The sequence below is a fragment of the Oryctolagus cuniculus genome, chromosome 3, assembly GCF_964237555.1.
Source record: "Oryctolagus cuniculus chromosome 3, mOryCun1.1, whole genome shotgun sequence".
In the NCBI taxonomy this organism is placed as follows: domain Eukaryota; kingdom Metazoa; phylum Chordata; class Mammalia; order Lagomorpha; family Leporidae; genus Oryctolagus; species Oryctolagus cuniculus.
In genome coordinates, this window is record NC_091434.1 from 2,799,743 (window position 1) to 2,821,066 (window position 21,324).

Below are 21,324 nucleotides of genomic sequence, written 5' to 3' on the forward strand. Positions count from 1 at the left end.
TAGAGGCTGCCTGGGCCCCGAGAATGGATTCAGAGTGAGGAGGAGCATCCTAACCCCTTCCCCGGCGTGGGGACGCTGGGCGCCGACCTCTGCCACCCAGCTCCTGTCCCTGCACATGGCAGGCTGCAGGGGAGACCCGCGGGCTCCCAGAGCCCATTGGAGAGATTAGTCTTAGCCTGGGGCCCCCACTTCCAGGGCACCCCTCTTCACCGCAAAGCACTGGACAGAAATGGCTATAAAACCCGGTTGTGTCGGGGAGCTGGTTTGCGGCTGAGGACATTGCTGGAACCGGCAGCTCTTTGCCGGACTAGAGATAAGGAAGAGTTTCTCAGTTGGAAGCCCCTATGCAGCGGCTTTGGGTTCTGATATGAGGCCCCGGAGGTCCTGAGAGGTTAAATTACTGATCAGTGGCTGCAGGGCCCCTCACCACCGCAGGGCAGCCGCAGCCCATGAGCCCAGCCTGCGAGGGCCCCCAGCTCACCTACATCTCACCTCGGAAGGAAGGTGTGTGCCCAGAAGAGAATGCGGCCGAGTCTGCAGCAACCCCTGAGCTGTTTAAAAACACCTAACCCAGGGCACCGGTGCTTCCCTGCGCATAGATGGGGCCGGCAGCACTGTCACCGTGCCTTGGGCATGCATGGGGCGATCCCACTGCACCCTGTGAACACATACACATGGCGCGTGCTGATAATGCGGACTGGGGCGATGCGGATCTTCAGCTGCTGGGGAGAGAGGGGAGGCGGCACCGGCTCGGCCGGGAATGCCGGGGTGGGCACCCCTCATCCGGGCCCTCTCAGAGGGACCTGAGCTTTGCGTCAGTGCCGTGTGGGCTCGTTGCTTGGGGTGAAGGTGTCGGTGCGGGGAAAGCCAGGACAGAGGAATGGTCACACGTCTGGACAGCTTCTTGGTGTGGGCCAGAGCTGGGCTCCTCTGAGATGAAGTAGTCCCTTTTCCTCACTCGGGGAAAAAAAAAGCAAGAAGCCACTAAGCCGGCCGTGGGTGGGGAAGAGGACCCGGACCCCAAGGCAGGGTGGTGAAGTGTGGCTCTCCTGGGCTCCCCTATCTGGGACTGGAGGGTGTGGCCACAGCACTGTCGCGGGAGTGAGCGCAGCTGGAAGCTGCTGGAATGTCCTCCTTGGCCTGGGTTTCCTGCTCAGGAGGGTGTGCCCCCCCCAGGCTCCCAGGCGGTGGCTGGGCAGCAGCTGGCCCCTGCTGGGGTCTCCACGGCGTTTGTGATGTTGCTTCCCGTGAGTGCTGGTGGTGATTTTATGCTTTGGGACTTACCACATCCTTGATGGGAGACTCAGAAGAAACCCATCTATTCCACTGCTCATTGAGGATTTGTGGTTCAAACGAGGCTTTGAATCCTCCTGGCGTGGGGCGTGGAGCCCCGATAGGCCCCCACCCCCCACTCTGGGAGGGGGTAGGGTCTTTGTCCTGCTCCTGCTCCTGGATAAGGCGTGGTCTTTCTCAGGGCCAGGGCGTGGCGGGGGGAGTCTCTGTCACCGCCCTCTTTGATGTGAAATTCCTCACTCAGCATTTAAAATTCACGGCAGGACACCCGGTCTGTCTGTCCCGTGAGGTTTCTTGCTCGCAGGCCAACAGCTTTAGCAGAACAGTCGGCTTGGAAATCAGTTTTTGTCACTGTTCTTTTAGAAGACGCTGGCCATCTGGTGTCTTTGGGCAGGAGGGCTGCGGGTTTCTCCCTCTGGGTGAGCCGCTGTGCACACTGACCCGTGGGGGCGAGGTTCCGTGGTGTCCTGGCTGGGGCAGGCAGGCGGGAGAAGCCCACTGCTGCTGTATCCCTGGCCGGCGACTCCGGGGGTGGCCTGCGTTGAAACAAAAAACACAAAACGCTACTAGGAGCTCCAGCTACAGAAAGGAGAGCCCAGGGGTTGGAGCTTTAAAGCAGGGGCGCCCTAGAAGGCACAGGGGGGATGGGGGCCGGCTCTCCCCCATCCCGTGTCCAGCAGTCTGTCTCCGCCATGCAGCTCCGGCACAAGCCTGTTTATTCCTGAAATACAGGAGCCGGCTGGCCGCTCCGGCTGGGGAAGCAGCGTCTCACTCTCAGGGCACACCCGCGTCCCGGCTTTTCCAAGAGGGGGTCTCTTTAAGAATCCACTCTCTTCCATTTTTAATGCCTTCCGGCTTCTCAGGTCAGTTTACAAATGTGGAGTCAGCACACTCCCGCAGAACAGCCTTCCTGCAAGTGTAGTTTGGTTGCCTTCCTCTAGAGGGCAGCATACCCTCGGCGCACCGGGCCGATCTTCCAGGGCGGGGTTCCTGGCTCGGCAGGCCAGGCGGGATGCTCAGAGCTGTGGTCAACCTTAGGACTGACCTAGAGGTCGGCTCTTCACGTGGCTATTGTTTCGAAGGTGGCCCTTGAGGGCATCTGAAGCGGACATAAATTTGGAGTTTTGATTTTCTCCTATGCTCAGGTGTGAGTGTATGGAGAAAAAACAGTCAGGCGTCTGGAGGAAGCATTCCGCACTCATGGCCATGACGAGGGCGTGAAACAAATGTGGACTCTTGAAGGAAGCCCCTTACCCGCATCTGAGCGCAAAGGTTTAAGAGCGCAGCCAGGTGCCTGTGGACCGGAGCCCGTTTGTGTCTCCTCCATGCCAGGCTTTGTCCACGCTGAAATTTTGAATTTTAGAACTGGGAGGGATGTCCAGATGAACTCACCCTGGAACCCCAAACTGGTCACCCAGAGACCAACGTTGTGGGGCAGTGGGTTAAGCTGCAGCCTGAGACACTGGCATCCCATATGGGTGCCGGTTCAAGTCCCCACTGCTTCACTTCCAATCAGCTCCCGGCTAATGGCCTGGGGAAGCAGCGGAAGTGGCCCACATGCCTGGGCCCCTGCACCCAGGGGGAGACTCATATGAAGCTCCTGGCTTTGGCCTGGCCCAGCTGTGGCTGTTGGGGCCGTTTTGGGAGTGAACCAGCGGAAGGCAGCTCACTTGCTCTCTGTCTCTCCCTCTCTCTTCAACCCTGCCTTTCAATAAGTGAGCAAATCTTAGGACTTGCACACACACTACAATTAAGATGTCCCATTTGTGTGGTTGTTAGTAAGAAGGCGTTGCGGATCCCCCGACTCTGATTAGCCCAAGGCAGCTGCTGTGAGGACGGTTCCAGCTCAGAGCAAAACCTTGGCTTGCAGTGGTCTGTGCGTCCTCACTGTCCTCTGAGCTTAGCGAGCCCCTCGTGCTCCACGGAGGGAACGCCGCAGCCCTGCTCTCTGGCTCCTGCAGTGCCGGGAGAGGGGGTGAAAGACAAGTTTCCAGGGCGCAGAAGTTCCCTGAGGTCCGTGCACAGGCAGGACCTTCGGTGTCATGAGAATCCGTCTGCATTTCGGGATGAGCTTCCGGAATTGTCTGCAGATGGGGTTTCTGTTTGAGAACTTGAAATGCCAGACGGTTCTTGCCCCGTGGCTGCTTCTCCACCCACCGTGCACTGGAGCTCGGGAAACTGGGTTCCTGGTTGGAGGCCACGCGCTGGCGGGAGCAGCAAAGCCAGCGTTTTCCCAGTGCCCTGCCTGCGCCCGATGCATGCGGCGGGTGGATGTCGGGACCCGGGGTGTGGTGGGGGGAGAAGGGCCCTCTTCTTGTTTTCCCGTCTTCTTTAGAGTTGCATCTTTTAAGTTGAGTTAGCAGAGGAGTAACTGCTGTTAAAAAATCTGGAAAGAAAAAGAGAAGAGAAATAAAAAAAAAAAGTACAAGAAGTTCTGCCAACCCCCCTCCCAAAGGCAAATTGTTAGCGCTCGGTAGAGGTCTGACTGCACCGCACACAGCGCAGTCCGGCTGCTCTCCTGAGTCTACGACCCAGGGACTATGGAGAAACGCTGTGAGGTGGGAGCAGCCGGAGAAAGGACAATGGGGGATGTTTTTGTCACCCCGCCCCAGGGAGCCCCATGCATTCAATGTCCATGGACCCAGAGCCTTGGGGATCGGCTTCTGGAAGGGAGAGTTGGATCGGTTTAATTGCAAAATTTAAGACGGAACAGCTGCTGCAGCTGACTCAGGTCTCGGGGGACCATTCCAGGAAACGGTGTCTCCCTCTGGAATCCTCATGGTTGATCCGCAGCCCGGTGCTGGCGCTCGGAGCTGCAGCCAGCTCAGCTCGCCCCACGGAGTCACGCACCGGGACTCTCTTGCCCTAATGTGGGTGCTGGAAGACCCAGCACCACCGCTGCCTAGGGTACCCTGGAAGAGGGATGTCTGGGGACTGTTGCCTGCTTGAACGTGGGGCAATTGATTGCTTGGCTTTATTTTTTTTCTTATCAAAGGTTTATTTATTTATTTGTAAGTCAGAGTTATGGAGAGAGGGGGAGATCTTCCATCCGCTGGTTCATTCCCCAAATGGCTGCAACGGCCACAGTTGGGCCAGACCGAAAGCAAGAGCTGGGAGCTTCGTTCTAGTCTCCCACGTAGGTGGCAGGGGCCCAAGTTCTTGGGCCATCTTCTGCTGCTTGCCCAGGCTCATTATCAGGAAGCTGGATGGGAAGTGGAGCAGCTGGGATTCAAACCGGCGCCCATATGGGATGCCAGCATCACAGGGGGCGGCTCAACCCGCTATGCCACAGCCCCGATCGGCCCTTGTCTTACATGGAGAAGTGAGGCTGTGAGACAGGAAGTAGAATTCCCCAGGCTAGCATAAATCCAGTGTTGATGAGATCTGATCAGACACTCCCACTTCATTGTTTGAAAGGGTCTCCGTTTTAAAGAATGGTTTGATTGTGAACGGTTACCCTGTCCACAGGAAGGGAGAACACTTCAGCCGCAGGGCTGTGTGGTTTCAGAGAGGCCGGTAGCACCGATGCCCGGCCCAGGCAGGAAGAGGCAGCCAGCGAAGTCGAGGTTGCTGGGTGTCCAAGAGCTCCAGGTGCCCGGGGGCTGCAGGGGAGCCGGCGTTTGCACAATGGCTTCGGAAGCATTTTCTCACGCACCCTCACTTTCACAGTGAGCCGGCCTCTGCCGAGCGGTTAAGACGAGCAGTGTGATGGAGACGGAGTCTTGTCTGGCTGCCATCTGCACCATGGCCGCTGGCCTTTCAGCAGATACGGAGCTTCCCTGGTCACGGTTTTCATCGGGAAGCAAGGTCTCTATCTGGGAGCGAGGTCTCTATCTGGGAGCGAGGTCTCTATCTTTCTGTGTAGTGGGCGATACCGCTGCCTTGGAGCAGGCAGGACACTGGCCTTGGGGAGCGAGGGTGGGGTGCCCCCTGCACGGCGGAGGGGGCTCAGTGCTGGGGTGCCCTCCCCACTCTCTGCATCGCGTCACGGGAATTCAGGGGCAGCTGAGCAGACCTGGCTTCGTCTGGGCTTTGCCAGGCAGACTGGAGGTTCTCAAGTCAGCCGCTGCCGGCCTCGCGAGGACACCGGCCGCTGACCAGGAGGCTGTCACCGCACGTGACCAGCAGAGTTCGGATGTCATTCGTGAGGGAGACAGCAGGCTGAGCCGGCAGACTGTGGTCTGGGTGTTCTCACAGCACAGAAATGCGCGCTTGGCCTTGGAAGAGAAACAGCGTGGACCCGGTGCTGATGTGGCCCTCGGAGGTTTTCTTGGGGTCGCTCCTGGTCAGTTGCTTTGAGGGTTCCAGGCAAGGCCGCTCACCTGCCTCCCAAGCAGGAGGACCCACGATCCTCTCCGAGCTCCCTCCCTGGGGCCGGGAGTGAGGGCTCCTTTCCTGGGATTCAGGCAACGAAGTGGAGAAAGATTGAGAAAAAGCTGCGGACAGGCCTCCGCCCGCCCCCACCGCTGTCCTCTTGGTCCGGGTGGCCGGGAGCGCGAGGTCGAGGAGCACCCACATTTCCTGGGTTTCCTTCTCGCATCACGGGGCACACACGGCTCTCGCCGGAGTCCACGGGACACTCGGGGTTAAAGGCGTCCTGAGCCCGACGGGAGGAGCAGCCTGGTCTTAAAAAGCAGTGCTTGGCGAACACCAAATAAATGACTTCAAAATGGGAGCTCTGGATGTGTTTAAGAGTTTGTCTCGAAATTATTTCCTCGTGTGCATGTGTGCATTTTTTCTTAAAACAGATTTCCAGACGTGGGAAATGAAAAGCTTTTGAGTAAGCTTAATGAAAGCTAATTTCACAGAATTGCAAAATGGCTTGGGAAAATCTTCGGGATGTGACCGAATGTTATTTCAAGTTCAAGGGCCGTGCGGGACAACCTTTCCAAGGCGCAACTTTTTGAATCTCACACGTGGACGGCAACTCAGCGCAGAGGGGCGTCTCGAGTCCCTTCAGAGAGAGGCAGGGTGGACATGAAGCGATGGATGGAGCTCAGCAGAGAGATGAGGGTGAAAAGTAACTTGTCTCCCTCTGACTCTGCCACCTGCAGTGGGCAGAAGCTCTGACATAGGAGCCCCCGCCTGCAAGGCTGTGCTAGCAAGAACAGCAACAGACAGTGAGACCCCGTGGGCATGCTCTGGGTTCACCAGCAAAGTCATGGGCTTCCTAGCGTCCTCCCAGGGGCTTTGGAAACGGAGACGTGGGTTAGGATTCTGGTCCTATCTGGTTTTCCGAGTCACTTGGCCTCATCTGTTTTCAGTTTCTCCACTGTAAAATGGGTGGAAGTTGCCACTGGGCTCCTAGGAGGAGGGCAAGGAACCCCGCGTCCGAGGTAGATGCCCAGGGAGCGTCCATCCTGGAGCTGTCCTCTGTCTCCGTCTGGGGCTGGCAGGGGAGAGCTGGTGGGAGGGGAATGAGGCTGGGCAGGGCGCTGGCCGCCTTGCTCCCCTCGGCTAGAACGGGCACGCCGTGTGACCATCCAGGACATCTTTTACTAATCTAAATGAGAAAACCCTCCAGGATTTGCAGCCAGGAAATTCAGTTTTAAAAATCGAGACTCCAAGACACGAGAAACAAAAGAACAGATTTAATTGCAAGCAAAAGCCTTAGCAACCACTCAAGGGCTGCCTAGGAGCCCCGAGCCCTGGGAGCGGCTCCCAGGCGCGACGGCGGGAAGAAGTGTGGGGCCCAAGGCGGCGTCCCACCCAGGAACGCAGCCAGCCAGACCGCGTGGGCGGTTAGTCATCGGTGGAGACTGGACGGCCTGTTACCCCCTCCCCCTCCCCTTGCTCTCTCCTCGTTCAATACCTGCAGAGAATCCCGAGCACCGCACGTTTATTTCCTTCCTTTGTGTCCTCGCGGGAAGCACTCAGTGCTGAAGAGGAGGACCTTGGGAATGAAGATCTTGCCGTGACCACGATTCGCTTCCTCCAGGGAGGGCAGGGGCGGCCTGGTGAGGCTGCGCAGATTCACCCCGTGCCGCTCAGGACTCAGCTCAGCAAGACGACTGGACAGACCTCTGGACTGCTCCGTGTGACCCCACTCGACTCACTGTAGGGCGGACGGGACTGGTGGGTGAAGGGTGTCTCCGGGTGAGGGGGTGAGGTGTGGCGGTGGTTGACAAACCTCAGCCAAAACCTCCCAGCAGGCAGGCCCCTGCCCCGCACCCCGCGCCCCCAGAGTCTGAGCTTTTCAACCCCGTCTCAATGGTGGGTGCTAAGGTGTCCTGCGGGGTCCCGTCTTTGCCCATTTGAATTCCCAGTATCTCCGTGCTTTGTAACGAGGCCCTGGCGATCAGCAACGCTGCCTGGAGTTGTGCATCTCCTGTGTTAGGTACTTGGGGGGCACAGACCCTTGAACTCTGAGTCTCACATTAAGAAACAATTGGTCCAATTACAACATCAGAGGTTGTTTGGGGAAGCACAGGCTGTATCCCTGGAAGGATTCTTGATCAAAAATCTGGTGTTCAGGTTTTTTTTTTTAATGAATTAATTTATTTGAAAGTCAGAGTTACACAGAGAGAGAGGAGAGAGAGAGAGGTCTTCCATCCGCTGGTTCACTCCCCAGATGGCCGCAACGGCCAGAGCTGGGACGATCCAAAGCCAGGAGCCAGGAGCTTTTTTTGGGTCTCCCACGTGGGTGCAGGGGCCCAAGGACTTGGGCATCTTCTACTGCTTTCCCAGGCCACAGCAGAGAGCTGGATGGGAAGAGGAGAAGCCGGGTCTTGAACTGGTGCCCATGTGGGATGCGGTGCTTCAGGCCAGGGCGTTCACCACCACAGCACCGGCCCCGGATATTCGGTTCTAATAGGAAGAATCAAACTGACACACATGCGACGCATTTTTATATCATTTTATAGTGCGTCACGCGTATTTGAGGACACATGAAAATCACACACGTGGCACTTGGTTTATCCTGCTAAAGACTCAGGAATGAGAGCGTAGGAAGGTGGAGTTTGCTGGGAAGTCCTGGAGGCTGTCCAGGGTGGATTCCTGGAGAGCCCAGGGGCGGTGCTGGGGCCTTGGGAGCGCGGGCGTCGTCCACAGCGGGGGGTGCAGCCCAGCAGCTGAGCGGCGAGTTCCCACAATGCGCGTGGGGCAGGCCCGGAGCCCCAGTGTGGCCGGATCTGGACCGGAACCTGGGAACATTGTCCACCCGAGCCTGGGGGCGTGCTCTTCTCTGTGGTTTCTGTCGGCACGGCCGACCGTCACGGGCTGCACCACGTTGTCCCTGTCACGGCTCACTGCTGCCCCTATGCTGCAGGTGTAACGCGTTGTGGCGGTGCCCGGCTCCCTGAGGGTCTTTGGGACAGCACTCCCGCTCCTGACCGATACGGCTCCCAGGGAAAGGGGCCTGGACAGGTGGTTCTGCTTTAGCTGCTGAGCTCATGTCTTCAGCTTCTCAGAATCTGGGCACGGGGAGCGTGGTTTCATTATAGGTGATACTTTTTGCTGACTTTCCTTGGAAAGCCAGAGCCACCGTGGGCGTTGGAATGTCTTCTCTTTCTCCATCCGCCACGCCTGGCAGGCGGAGCGTAGGGGCCACACGTGGCGTCCTGCTTTTCTCAGAGCTGGGTCATTCACGGACTCCAGCTCTGCCCTCTGTGCCCGTGCTCAGTCCCAACAGCAAATCTGTGCCCCTCTCTCCTGTGGGGCCCACCCTGCCACCCGACCAAGGGGCCCGTGTGGGCACAAGTCCCCTGCTGCCTCCACGGCAGAGCCACACACTCACCAGCCAGCCAGACTTTTCTCTGTGGCAAGCTGAGAACTGTAGAGCACGCTTGGTCCTGGGTTCTTGAGCCCTGAGTAGAAAATGGAATCCTTGCGTCAGACAGCAGAGGACTCTGGGTGGAACCATGGGCCCCCGCGGCTGCTGGGGCAGGGAGGGCAAGCCAGAGCCCAGCAGCTCGGGCCTTAGGAGAAGCACTTGCCGGCTCACCGGGACCCCTCAGGGAAGCCACTGCACCTGCTCTGAATGTCCCCTCATTCTTGTCCACTGTCATCAGGCTCAGGTCTCTGCTCCAGACCCCAACACTTTGCTACCATATACACTCTCTTTCCTTCTTCTTCTTTCTTTCAAAATATTATTTAGGAGTGAGGATATCTATATATCTTCCTATCTCTCCATCATCTGTCTCTATGCATGTATCCACCATCCTCTCTCTGCCTATCTCTCATCTAGCTAGCCAGCTCCACCGTCCTACATCTACAGTGTTGTTTGAGTACTGGGGCATAAACACACAGTTTATTTCTACCTCTTAGCCTTTTTAAAAAAAAAGATGTATTTATTTGAAAGACAGTGTGTGTGTGTGTGTGTGTGTGTGTGGGAGAGAGAGGGAGGTCTTTCGTCTGCTGATTCATTCCCTAAAAGGCCGCAACAGCTGGGGCTGGGCCAGGCCACAGCCAGGAGCCGGGAGCTCCACCCAGCTCTCCCACGTGGCTAGAGTGCAGCATCAGCTGCTTTCCCAGGTGCATCAGCAGGGAGCCGGGATGGAGGCAGAGCAGCCGGGACTCACCCTGTGCTGTGGTCTGGGGCTGCTGGTGGCACAGGGGGGTGCGCTACAGAGCCGGCCCCACCTCCACCCCCTGAATCTTACCACGCTACTCACAGCGTCGCTGTTAAGTCATGGCTACGCCGTGGGGTCAGCCAGTCTGTTAAACGCCGGCAGGTGGTCTTTCCCCTCCTCTTTCCTGTTTCTGTTCACGTGACTGTGGTTACAACCATGACGTAGAATTTACCACCTTAACCGTCGGAAGTGCAGGTCTGCATGTGAGCTCTGTGTACCTGGCTGTGTGGTAGATCACCAGGACTTTCTGATCCGGCGGAACTGAAACTCTTGGCGGGTGCACAGTGCCCCTCCCTCCCCCTCCCTCCTCCTTCCCCTTCCCCCTCCCCCTCTCTCCTCCCCCTTCCTCCTTCCTCCCTCCTCCCCCTTCCTACCTCCTCCCTCCTCCTCCTCCTCCTCTCTCCTCCCTCTTCTCTCCTCCTTCCTCCCTCCTCCCTTCTCTCCTTTCTCCTCCTCCCTCCTTCCTCCTCCTCCTCCCTCCTCCTCTTCTCTCCTCCTCCTCTCTCCTCCCTCCTCCTTCCTCCCTCTTCCCTTTCCTCCTCCCTCCTCTCTTCCCTCCTCCCTCTCTCTCCTCTCTCCTCCTCTCTCCTCCTCCCTCCTCCTCTTCTCTCCTCCCTACTCCCTCCTCCTCCTCCCTCCTCCTTTCTCTCCTCTCTTTCCTCTCTCCTCCCTCCTTCCTCCTCCTCCTCCCTCCTCCTTCCAGCCCCAGGGAGCCACGTCTGCTGGCTGCTCTGAGAATGAGTGCTCACACAGCCCGTGGGAGTGGGTCCGGGGCATCTGCGCTTGGTGACTGGCTAATTTCACTTCCAGTTTCATCCGTGTTGCAGCGCACGAAGGATTTCTTCCTTCTTAGGCCTAACGACTGTTCCATTGTGTGTGCACAGCCTGGTTACCTGCTTATGGCCATGGCAGCCATTGCCGCCTCTTGGATATAGGGATGGCGCTGGCATCTCACCGAGGTCTTGTTAGAGGAGACCGCTGGGCCGCGCGGTTTCTGAGGAACCTCTGTGTTACATGGAAGTCCCGCCATTTCTGGCGATCTTGCCATCTGGAAGAGGAGAGAACTTCGCGTCTTCCTCTCTGAGTTGGAAGCATTTCGCTCCCATTCTCTTGCCCCAGCGAGTACGACGCCCGCTGCGGGTTTACACGTGGGCTCTTGGTTCTGTCGACGTGAGTTCCCTCTTCCTGGTTTGTTGAGGGTTTTTTTTTAAATCATGAGAACCACCCTTGCGTTGTAGAATAAATCCACTTGGTTATGGCATATAATTCTTTTGGTGTGGATTTTGCATCAATGTGCATTAGGGACTTGGGTCTGTAATGTCCTTTTCTTGCGATATCTTCATTGGGTTTGGGTTTCAAAGTAGTGTTGGCCTCATGAAGTGAATGTGGAAGTGTTCCTGTCTCTTCACTGTTTTTGGAGGAGTTAAGGGAGGCTCAGTGTTAATTCTCTTCTAAACGCTTTGTAGAATTCGCCAGAGAAGCCACCTGGGCCTGAGCTTTTTTTTTAATTGGGAAGTTTTTGCTCAGTGAATCAGACTCCAAAGCAGTTATCCGTCTGCTCAGAGGTTTTATTTGTTTGTGACTCAGCTTGGTGGGATGCACCTTCCAGAAGTTTACCCTTTTCCCCTGTTAAGCCTCATTCCTTCCAGGGCTCGTGGAGTCTTGCCCGTCCTCCCAGCTTCTCAGTAGCAGGGATGTTAGACGAACCACTTCGCAAGCCTGGTTCTCTCTCCTTCTCCCTTGCATCCCTCGGGGAAGGGTAAAACCATCCCTAGGGCAGGGCTATCAAGCCAGCTGGTCCTGAAAACAGTGCCGTACTTGAAAATCCGACATGGACTTGAACCCGAGGGAGGTGCTTTCACTGGTACTGACGCCTTTCGTTTGTCATTTGCTTCAAGTTCTTGTTTTTAGCCTTTGCGCCTTCACAATGAGATATAAGTGATGATAACCAGATCTCCTTAGGTTAAATTTATTCCCGTTTCTTAAACCAAATGGAATCTCCTGCTTACTGTAGTCTATGTTACATAATTTCCAGTGAAATAGAACTTCCTGAAACTTGGGACGGGCACAAACGTGTTATTAACGTGCTACGAAGGCCCCTTGCCCAGGCCTCCTTGCAGAAGGAGGTGGGCCCCACATCCCTGCCTCCTCAGTGGCCACTGAGCAGTGTCGAGTTCCACTCTGCAAGGACATGGGTCCTACTTGCAGCTTACAGGCTCCCAGACCCAGGGACCTGAGGCCAGTGGAGTCACACGCAGGTGGAGGTGCCCGTGGCCCGGGCTTTAGGGGGCAAGGGCTTAGCCGAGTCAACCCGGAAGTGAGCTGCTCTGGGTTCCCGCAGCTTGCTTCATGGGAAAGCCCTGGGTTTGGGTACAGAGTCGCGGACATCCATGGAACCATCAGGAAAGCCCTGGGTTTGGGTACAGAGCCCCAGACGTCCATGGAACCATCAGGAAAGCCCTGGGTTTGGGTACAGAGCCCCAGACGTCCATGGGACCATCAGGAAAGCCCTGGGTTTGGGTACAGAGTCGTGGACATCCATGGAACCATCAGGAAAGCCCTGGGTTTGGGTACAGAGCCCCAGACGTCCATGGAGCCATCAGGAAAGTCCTGGGTTTGGGTACAGAGCCCCAGACGTCCATGGAACCATCATGAAAGTCCTGGGTTTGGGTACAGAGCCCCAGACGTCCATGGAACCATCAGGAAAGCCCTGGGTTTGGGTACAGAGCTGTGGACGTCCATGGAACCATCAGGAAAGCCCTGGGTTTGGGTACAGAGCTGTGGACGTCCATGGAACCATCAGGAAAGCCCTGGGTTTGGGTACAGAGCCGTGGACGTCCACGGAACCATCAGGAAAGCCCTGGGTTTGGGTACAGAGCCCCAGACGTCCATGGAACCATCAGGAAAGCCCTGGGTTTGGGTACAGAGCTGTGGACGTCCATGGAACCATCAGGAAAGCCCTGGGTTTGGGTACAGAGCCGTGGACGTCCACGGAACCATCAGGAAAGCCCTGGGTTTGGGTACAGAGCCGTGGACGTCCATGGAACCATCAGGAAAGCCCTGGGTTTGGGTACAGAGCCGTGGACGTCCATGGAGCCATCAGGAAAGCCCTGGGTTTGGGTACAGAGCCCCAGACGTCCATGGAGCCATCAGGAAAGCCCTGGGTTTGGGTACAGAGCCGCAGATGCCTTTGCTGCCTCCTCAGAGCTGCTGTGTGATGCTGTGTGCTGCTTCCGGCGAGCGGCTCGGTGGCCCACGAACATCTTCGTTTTCCCCTTGGAACGTTTCACGGAATGAATGGTCCAGGGGATGCCCTTAGTGAATGCTGACGAACTCTGCCTTGTAGGAGAGCGGTGGCTGGGGCTGAGTGGCTGTGCATCCCGCCCGGGGCCTTGAAGGGCTCACGGAAGTCCGCCACAGAGGGGCTGTCGCTGGGCTGTTAGACAAGAGGAGACCAGGGCTGGAGCCGTTATGCGCGTGCCCGAGGCAGGCTGTGCTGGGTGCAGGGTTCGGTAACTCCCAGCACCCTGCCGTTCTCCGGCATCTCCGCTGCTTTTCTGATCCCCAGTAAGCTCAGGTTCACGGAACGCGACTGAGTTGTCGCAGACCGGAGGTTGTCGCGGGAAGCGAGACTGCTTCTCCCCTGTCCGCTCCTCCTGCTGGCCGCCGGCGCGGCAGGGGCTGTCCAGCACTGTGGTGCCTCTTATCAGGTGTGAGCGTGTGCTCCTCACTCTCTGAGCCCCAGTTTCTTTCCGGAAGCATGGCAATCAGTGTCGACCGAGAGGGACCACGTGAACAGAAGTGAGGTGAACTGTGGCACAGGCACGCGGTCCGTGTTGCCCAGGAATCGTGGTTCTGAGCTGCCGATGTGGCCGAGGTCCTTCTTTCTCAGTACTGCTCCCCAAACTGTTGGCCGTCGGGGCACCGCTCCCCAGCGTGGGTAGGAAGACTCACTGACACGAAGACCCACAGCTGGGACCAGCCGTGTGAGTCAAACGAGGGACCCTCCACTCAGGTGCTGATTCCAAGACGGCCAAAGCAGAGCCCATGTGCAAGACCCCTCTGTACCCCTGGTTGTAGCCCAAGAAAAAGTCAAGGGGAAGTAGAGCCGTGCACCGCGGCAGGCATAGGAGAAAGGTGTCGTCCTGGGAAGGCAGAAAGGCCTGGTCCGGCTCTCTGGGGGGTAAGGCAGCCCCCAGCCCCCAGGCTGATCTCCGTGGCTTGGAGATGAGAGGGTGAGGAGGCTGGCGTGGAAGCCTGAAGTAGGAAAAGGAGGTGCCGACAGACAAGTTTCCGAGGACACGGGCTGCTGAGCGCACGTGAACTGGGGCGTGGCTGGCTGGCAGTGCCGTCTGTAGCCACCTGCTGGTGCGCAGAGCGGGAGACTGTGCTACAGGTCTGCTAATGGATCTCTGTGGCTTGTTCCTTGTGAGGCTGGAGGTTGGTGTCAGGCAGGCTTGGACAGGGGCTACTGAGTGTCCCTAAGAAAGGGCGAGGTTGCAGCAGCCTGCACTCGCCGGCGTCTGGGCACAGCCCCTGCTCTCCCTGAACAGGACGTTCCCCGGCGCAGACTGCAGCGCGTGGCCCCCGCCGGCCGCCCTCCGTGCCCGCGAGCGCCCTCGCTCCTGGCCCCTTTCCTTTCTGCTGCTTGCTCCAAGTTCCGCCTGCCTCGGTTGGAAGGGCAGAAGGCGTGGTCGTGCAGTTTGTAACTGGTCAAAGGAAGGCAGTCAGGAGAGCCCAAGATTCTTGTTTGTATGTGCAATCGAAACACCTTTCGTGAAAGGGAGAAGTCTTGTTGGTTCATGTGTACTTTGGTTACAGGTTGTGGAGCAACACGGTGCATGTCCACTTAAGGAGGATGTAGCCTGTGTGCAGATGCCTGGCCAGGACAGTGAGGGGCTCCATGCTGGGCGGTCTGCCTCCTGCTGTGCACAGGAGGCAGGCCTCTTGGGTGCTATCATTTGCCCCTCTCTCTCTCTCTTAGTCCTCTCTCCCTCTTTCCCTATGTATGAGTACGGACACAGATGTGTGTGTGTGTGTGTGTGTGTGTGTGTGTGTGTCTGCATCTATTTTTGTCCATCTATCATCATCTGTCATCGTCTGTCATCTGTCTATCCATCCATCATCTTTCTGTCCATGCATTCATCCATCTATCATCAATCTATCTATCAGCTATTCATTTGTTGTTGGCCCAAGGAATGAATAAGGCTTCAAGTCCCCTTGGAAGTGCTCAGAGGACACTGACCACGTGGGGTTTCAAGGGATCTGCAGCACAAGACTCAAATGCTAATGGTGCCCCTCTGCCCCATTTTACCTTTCAGGTTCATATTTGGTGCTTAGACAAAGGCAAAATGAGGAAACATCGACATTTGCCCTTTGTGGCCTTGTGCGTCTTCCTCTCAGGCTTTTTGGCGACTCACGGCCAACAGCAGCAGCAAGCAGGTAAGACCCGAAACGTCCCTGGGTTTGTGGCAAGGAGTCTGCTCTTGGACTTGACCCTAGACATCTGGAGTCTGCTACAGAGCTTAGGCCTGCTCTTAGGAGACGCTAGCCCACCTGTATTCCCACAGTCATTGATGAAGAGCCACGGAGAGTATCCAGAGAGAGTTGAGTCATCTTCCCTAAACCACGGCCTTGCCATCTGGAGTGTGAACCACGGTGGCTTGTTTCTGCACGGGGCACAGGCAGGAAGCTGTGTCTTAAGCATTTCACCCCTTGAGGGGCTTTTCTCTGCTTCTGCCATGGATGGGTTCCTGAGCACACAAAGTCAGGCCCAGACAGCTGCTGGGGGCAGAAGTGGCTCTCCCCCCACAGAGCCAAGGTCACCTTCTCTATAACCCTGGACACAGAAAGACGTTTTTCCTCTCGAACCATTGGGTCTATAGAAAAGCTGTTGCCCAAAGCTGTTTTTTAAGAGCCCCCAGTGAAGCCTACGGAGAGTTTCCTTGGACAGGTGAGAAGCTTGAAAAACGCTTCACCCAGTGCAAGCAGGGAGGGGGGACTTGGGGCTGGCTCTCCGGGCTGGACAGCGGGGCCTTGGGGGGGATTCTGCGGCCGGGCCAGGCCAGGCCTCGCTTCAGTGGAGAAGGAATGAGGGTTGAGGCTTTAGGTCAGCACCAGGTAAGTAGAGGCCATGGCCCAGCCTGGCCTGCGGCTGCTGGAGAACACCTGTCCGTCCACTTGAGGGGGACTGAATTCCCCTGCCAATGGGCTACATGCTGACATCTACATGGATGTCTCTGGCTCTAGACACGTACAGTAACTAGCTAGAAGACCTTTCTTCGTGCCAAAAGTCTGGGAAGATGTGAATTTTCCCTTCTCTACCTAGACACAGGTTTCCCTCACTCAAAGCAGACGCGTTCACTACATTTATTTTTTCATGTGAATTACCCCAAGCGCTGGGGGTTAGTGCAGGTAGAACCCTGGTGGTTTTCACGTCTCCTTGTTGTCTGGACCCCGCCCCGTGTCCGAAACTGAAGAACGAGTTTATAAGGCAATGGCTGCTTAGCTGTGACCAGACGTCCCTCTGGCTGGTCAGCTGGGTCTAGCTGGGGCTCAAACGGCCACAAAGACCCATGCTTGGGTTCCGAGGCACCCAGGATTGTCTTTTGCATCCCCTGCTGTGGTCACCGAGTGTGGAACTCGGCTGTGACTGGGCACCAGCCGCTGCCGAGCCCAGGCTCCAGGTCCCCGCCTCTCAGGTAAGTCAGCGCACCTGCCGCGTGGCGGCTGAGGTGCGGATGATTTAGCGACAGCGTAGTGGAAGCTGACTTTGCCTAGGAAGGTTTGCGCTGATAGGAAGCAGTCGCTTGAACTGTAGAAAAACCTAAACCAATGTCTTCTTTTAAAGATGTCAAAAATGGTGCCGCTGCCGATATAATATTTCTAGTGGATTCCTCTTGGAGCCTTGGAAAGGAGCGTTTCCCACTCGTTCGACAGTTCCTATATGATGTGATAGAATCCTTGGCGGTGGGGGACAGTGATTTCCATTTTGCTCTGGTCCAGCTCAACGGAAGCGTACATACCGAGTTCCTGTTAAATACGTATCGTACTAGCCAAGAAGTGCTCTCTCACGTCTCCAACATGTCTTACCCCGGGGTGAGCAATGAGACCGGACAAGGATTAGCCTATATAATACAGGAGCACCTCACCACGGCTGCCGGGAGCCGGGCTGCGGCCGGGGTCCCTCAGGTTATCGTAGTCTTAACCGCTGGACGCTCGGAGGACGGCCTTGCCTTGCCCTCAGCCGAACTTAAGTCTGCTGACGTTAATGTGTTTGCCATTGGAGTTGAGGATGCAGACGAAGGCGCGTTGAGAGAAATGGCCAGCGAGCCGCTCAGCACGCATGTTTTCAACCTAGAGAATCTCACCTCACTTCCTGACATAGTGGGGCGCCTGGTGTCCTGTGTGCACTCCTCCCTGAGTCCAGGAGGGGCCGGGGACACGGAAACTGTTAAAGACATCACAGGTAACGGCGATGTCGCCACGCTGCTCCCTGCCCTGCTGGTCTTTGGCAATGAGCTTGGGAAGTGCTGGCCTTAAAGCAACGCGAGGCTCAGAGGCAGCGGGGGTACCGGCAGGGGATGGCTGCTTGAAGGGGTAAAAACAAAGGTTTGCAATCGTCCCTCACCCCAGGCTCCATCTCACACAGAGCACTCCCCACGTCCTCGCTTGGAACAACTACCGGTTCACTCTGAGAGACTGCGTCTGGGTAGGAGCCCACTTCCCTCAGAGAAGAGGCGTTCCAGAAAGATCCCTCCCACCTGCTAAGGGAACGGGGGCTGGTGTCCTTTCGACAGAGCCCTGTGTCAGGTGGGGCTGAGGCCAGCGGGAGGCGTCCCCTGCTGCATCTGGTGCAAGAGCAGAGAGCCCCTCTCCTGTGCTCTGTGGAGTTTGTGTCCAGGGACTGGTGGGTTAGAGCAGTCAGAAACCGTGGGTGTGACCCCGTCTGAATCTGTTTGGAACAAGTCGAGTCCTGGGGGCACGTGACACACAGTTGGCGAAGGAGCCAGAGGCGGAGGCCCTGGGTGTGGCGTCTCACGTGGCTTCTGTGCCATTAGCCGTGGCTGTGTCCACAGAGACTTCCGATTCTCGTGTCCCCAGCAGGGCCACCTGCAAAGCTGATTCCGTGCGAGCTGATACCGCCGTGCCATTGCACAGCGACACGTGCGGAGCTAATTCCGCCAGCCAAGCCCATTAGCTCTCCTCTCAGTGCTGGGGCCTGGAGATCCACAGAGAAGGAATTTGACAAGAATTTCAGAATGTACTCGCAGCAACAGTTCAGACAGAGGCCTGGGCCCAGTGGAGGGCGGGGTGGAGGGACTGCCCTGGCTTAGAACACGAGTTCCTGCAGTTGTGACAGCGAGTCGCTCTGGGCAAAATGCACCCAGATGTAGGGAGGAAGAGGGAGAGGAGAGACTGCCCCGGAGAGGAGGGACACGCGTCCTCCGAGGGGAGGCCCGGGCAGAGAGAGGGGCTGTGCGGTGGGGAGGGGAGGTGCAGACAGCTCACGTCCGCCAGCCTCCGTCTTCTCACCAGAGTGCGTGGCGGGGAGGCGGGGTCCGGGGCTTGGAGGCATCGGGGTTATTTTTGAGCAGATGTTGCAGGGTGTGATGGGATCATGGGAGGTTCAGGAAGCAGCCATGGGCCTGCAGTGACGCCCAGTGGTGTCCGAGATCAGGAGCCGGGGGCTGTCCCCCCCGGGTGGACCCCTGGCTCCGCGGGCGTCTCAGGCGCAGAGGAGTCGCCTGGCTTGGAGCCTTCAGAGAGGGAAGCACAGTTCCCCTGGGAGGGACTGAGGCGTGAGAGGGTACAGTCCTGAATGCCCCGCCCCGTGCTCCAGGCCGGGCACCGAGGGCCAGGCTCGGCAAAGAGCCGGAGGGCGAGAGGCAGGTGGGCTTCTGAGGGTGGCCCCAGGGGGCCGTGCTTCGGGGTGCAGAGGAGGCACTTCCCGGGGGAGGCTCATTTGTGCCTGCACGTGCAGGCGCCGAGGACAGAGGCCCCCGGGGATGGGGAAGCTGGAGGGCTGGGAGCCTTGTGCTCCGAGAGCCATGCAGACTTCAGAGGCTCTGAGCTGACCACGGGGCATGCAGTGTGGACGCAGACAGGACAGAATCAGAGGGAGCAGGGTGTGTGGGCGTCTCGCTCTTAAGCATTTGGAAGTGGTTACCCCCGTGGGGCTGTGGAGACGGGAGGCAGGGGCCAGGTGACTCGCAGGGCCGGTCTCCGTTAGTCCTAGAAGCTGGATGGAGCCGGAAGAAGGAAGAGTTGAGGCTTTGGGGCATCAACCAAGCACGGTCATGGGCTGCGTGGGAGGGACGTAGGGGACAGCAGACTGAGCGGAAGAAAGCTCAGAGCCCCCCGGACCGTGCTGCGGCTCAGGGGCAGCTAAGGACACAGAACCAGACCTGGAGAGAGGACCACACGGCACCAGCAAGGAGCCCGCTGCACTGGGCAGATCCTGGTTAGGAGAGGGGTTTCAGAGCTAACTAACCCAAGGCATTCCGGAAGGTTCACAACATGGTTCCCGCTGGTCCCCCGTGGCGTAAGCCTTGGGAGGCGTGGGAGTGCCCCCGCCCTTGCTGCGAGCCCACTTCCCCACAGGAAGCGTGAGAGGCAGTCTGGATCCCTTGTCTTTAACCCTGAGAAGTCTTCCCTCATTCCTTCCACTCGTGCCTCACCTCCGGCATCACGGGCAAGTACGGATCCCTCCAGATTACAGGAGGGGGAGGTGGGCACCCCCAAGAGCACCCCGAAGCAGAGCCTCGAGCTACCAGGCGATGGCACGAGGCCTGCGCTACCGAGGCCCTCTGTCCCAGAGGAGTCGTGGTCTGCACAGTTCCCTGATCCGTCACGTCTCCGTGCAAGGGAGCACACCAGAGACAGGTGCGGAAACAGTGGCAGAGAGCCGTGGGGAGGGGACATCCCCGTGGCGGGAGCTCCCGGAACAGGGTGCACGAGTTCGCCTTTATGTTTAGCCGTTGTGCAAGTGAGCAAACACTGGGGTTACCATGGCAACAGTTACCCAAACCTACCCACGCAGATGACAAAACCTTTGTTTTTACGCCCAGAAAGCATCCCTGTTTTCTAGCGTCCCAGCCCCAGCAGCGCCAGGGTGGAGGATTCGTCCGTTTCTGTCGTCTTTTCTAATCAATGTTCCGCTGCCAGCCCTCCGGTTCCACGTCCCCCTGCATGTTCTACCCAGAGACGTCCCTGCTTACAGATTTGGGGCAAGGCAGGTGGGCAGGCGCTAGAGAGGTTGCTAAAAAGTTGGGGGCTTTCCTTCTCGCTCCCTGTCTAGCGGGCAGCGCCTCCTCTGGGAGGACATAGAACCAGACCTGGAGAGAGGACCACACGGCACCAGCAAGGGGCCCGCTGCACTGGGCAGATCCTGGTTAGGAGAGGGGTTTCAGAGCTAACTAACCCAGAGTTTGCCTGATCACCAAGCAAGAGCACCTCACTCACAAAACGGTCACGGTCACGGCTACTGTGCATGAGCTCCATCCGACGGCTCAGTCCCTCGCGGTTGCACTTAGGTCACCCCGCTTCGGCCACCGAGAGACAGGACCCTGGTTCTGGAGTGAAAGCTGAGAGCAGTGAGCCTTTCAGAGCGAGCTTTCTCTGTAGAACAGAAGACCTGAGAAACCCGTGAGGCAGATGCGCAGTCTGCGCTGTGCATAGGAAGGAAGGGTGGGATCTCTTTTTTGGAAGGAAAGGAGAGCTAGGGGAGGCCTTGTGCCCCCAGCGTGTGCCCAGGAGAGCAGCCTCCCCAGGGCTGCCGAAGGAGCCTGCGATGTTCCCCTGGAGGCCGTGAAACTGTTCCATACAAAAGGTCTCAGGGAGATGCCCGAGCCAAAGGAGCAGAAACGCAGGCGACTTCGAAACCGAGCACTGTAGCTAGGAGGACAGCTCTCAGAGCTACCACTGGCCGCTGGTCTGCCTTGCTGTGCGCGAGCGCCCGTGGCTCCTGTGTCTCCCCGAGCCTCTGCTCTCCCGGATGCCCACGCATGCTCCTGTGTGTCCCGGTGTCGTGTGTGTAAGAGGACAATGTTGTTATTCAGTGATGACAAATTATCCAACGTTTTTATGGCCCGCTGCTGGAGGTGTTCGGCCACTTAGAGGAGGATGTGCAAGGACTTCCCCTTGGTTACATCACTCCAGATCGCAGCCAGCGAGGAGGTGAAGAAATGGGGAAGACGTGGCGTCACTTACGACGTGCCCTGCTGATCAGTTAACGCTTCTTGTGGATGTCTTGGCGTGCGGAGTGGCAAATCCTTTTATGTCTCTCCCAGAGTCCCCTCTGCAGTCTCGTATCCTGGCAGAGGAGCAGCTAATACCTTCAAGGCCTAAGAAAAAGCGTACCTTATTGGCTACTTTCGTGTGGCTGTGAGGAGCAACACGGAGACCTTCACCGCGGTAGAAAATGCTCCCTCCTCACGAAATCGTGCAGGAAGCACTGTGG

The 21,324-nt window shown here is 57.6% G+C and overlaps 1 protein-coding gene across 1 annotated transcript in view; it reads left to right on the plus strand.

Moving 5' to 3' along the window:
- COL6A3 (collagen type VI alpha 3 chain) overlaps positions 1-21,324 on the plus strand; it is an 88,174-nt gene that overhangs the window by 1,012 nt on the left and 65,838 nt on the right. The window contains exons 2-3 of the mRNA XM_051838217.2: positions 15,185-15,305; positions 16,714-17,331. Coding sequence (XP_051694177.2) covers positions 15,215-15,305; positions 16,714-17,331 — 709 coding nt within the window. The 5' untranslated portion in view covers positions 15,185-15,214. The remainder of the gene's footprint in view (positions 1-15,184; positions 15,306-16,713; positions 17,332-21,324) is intronic.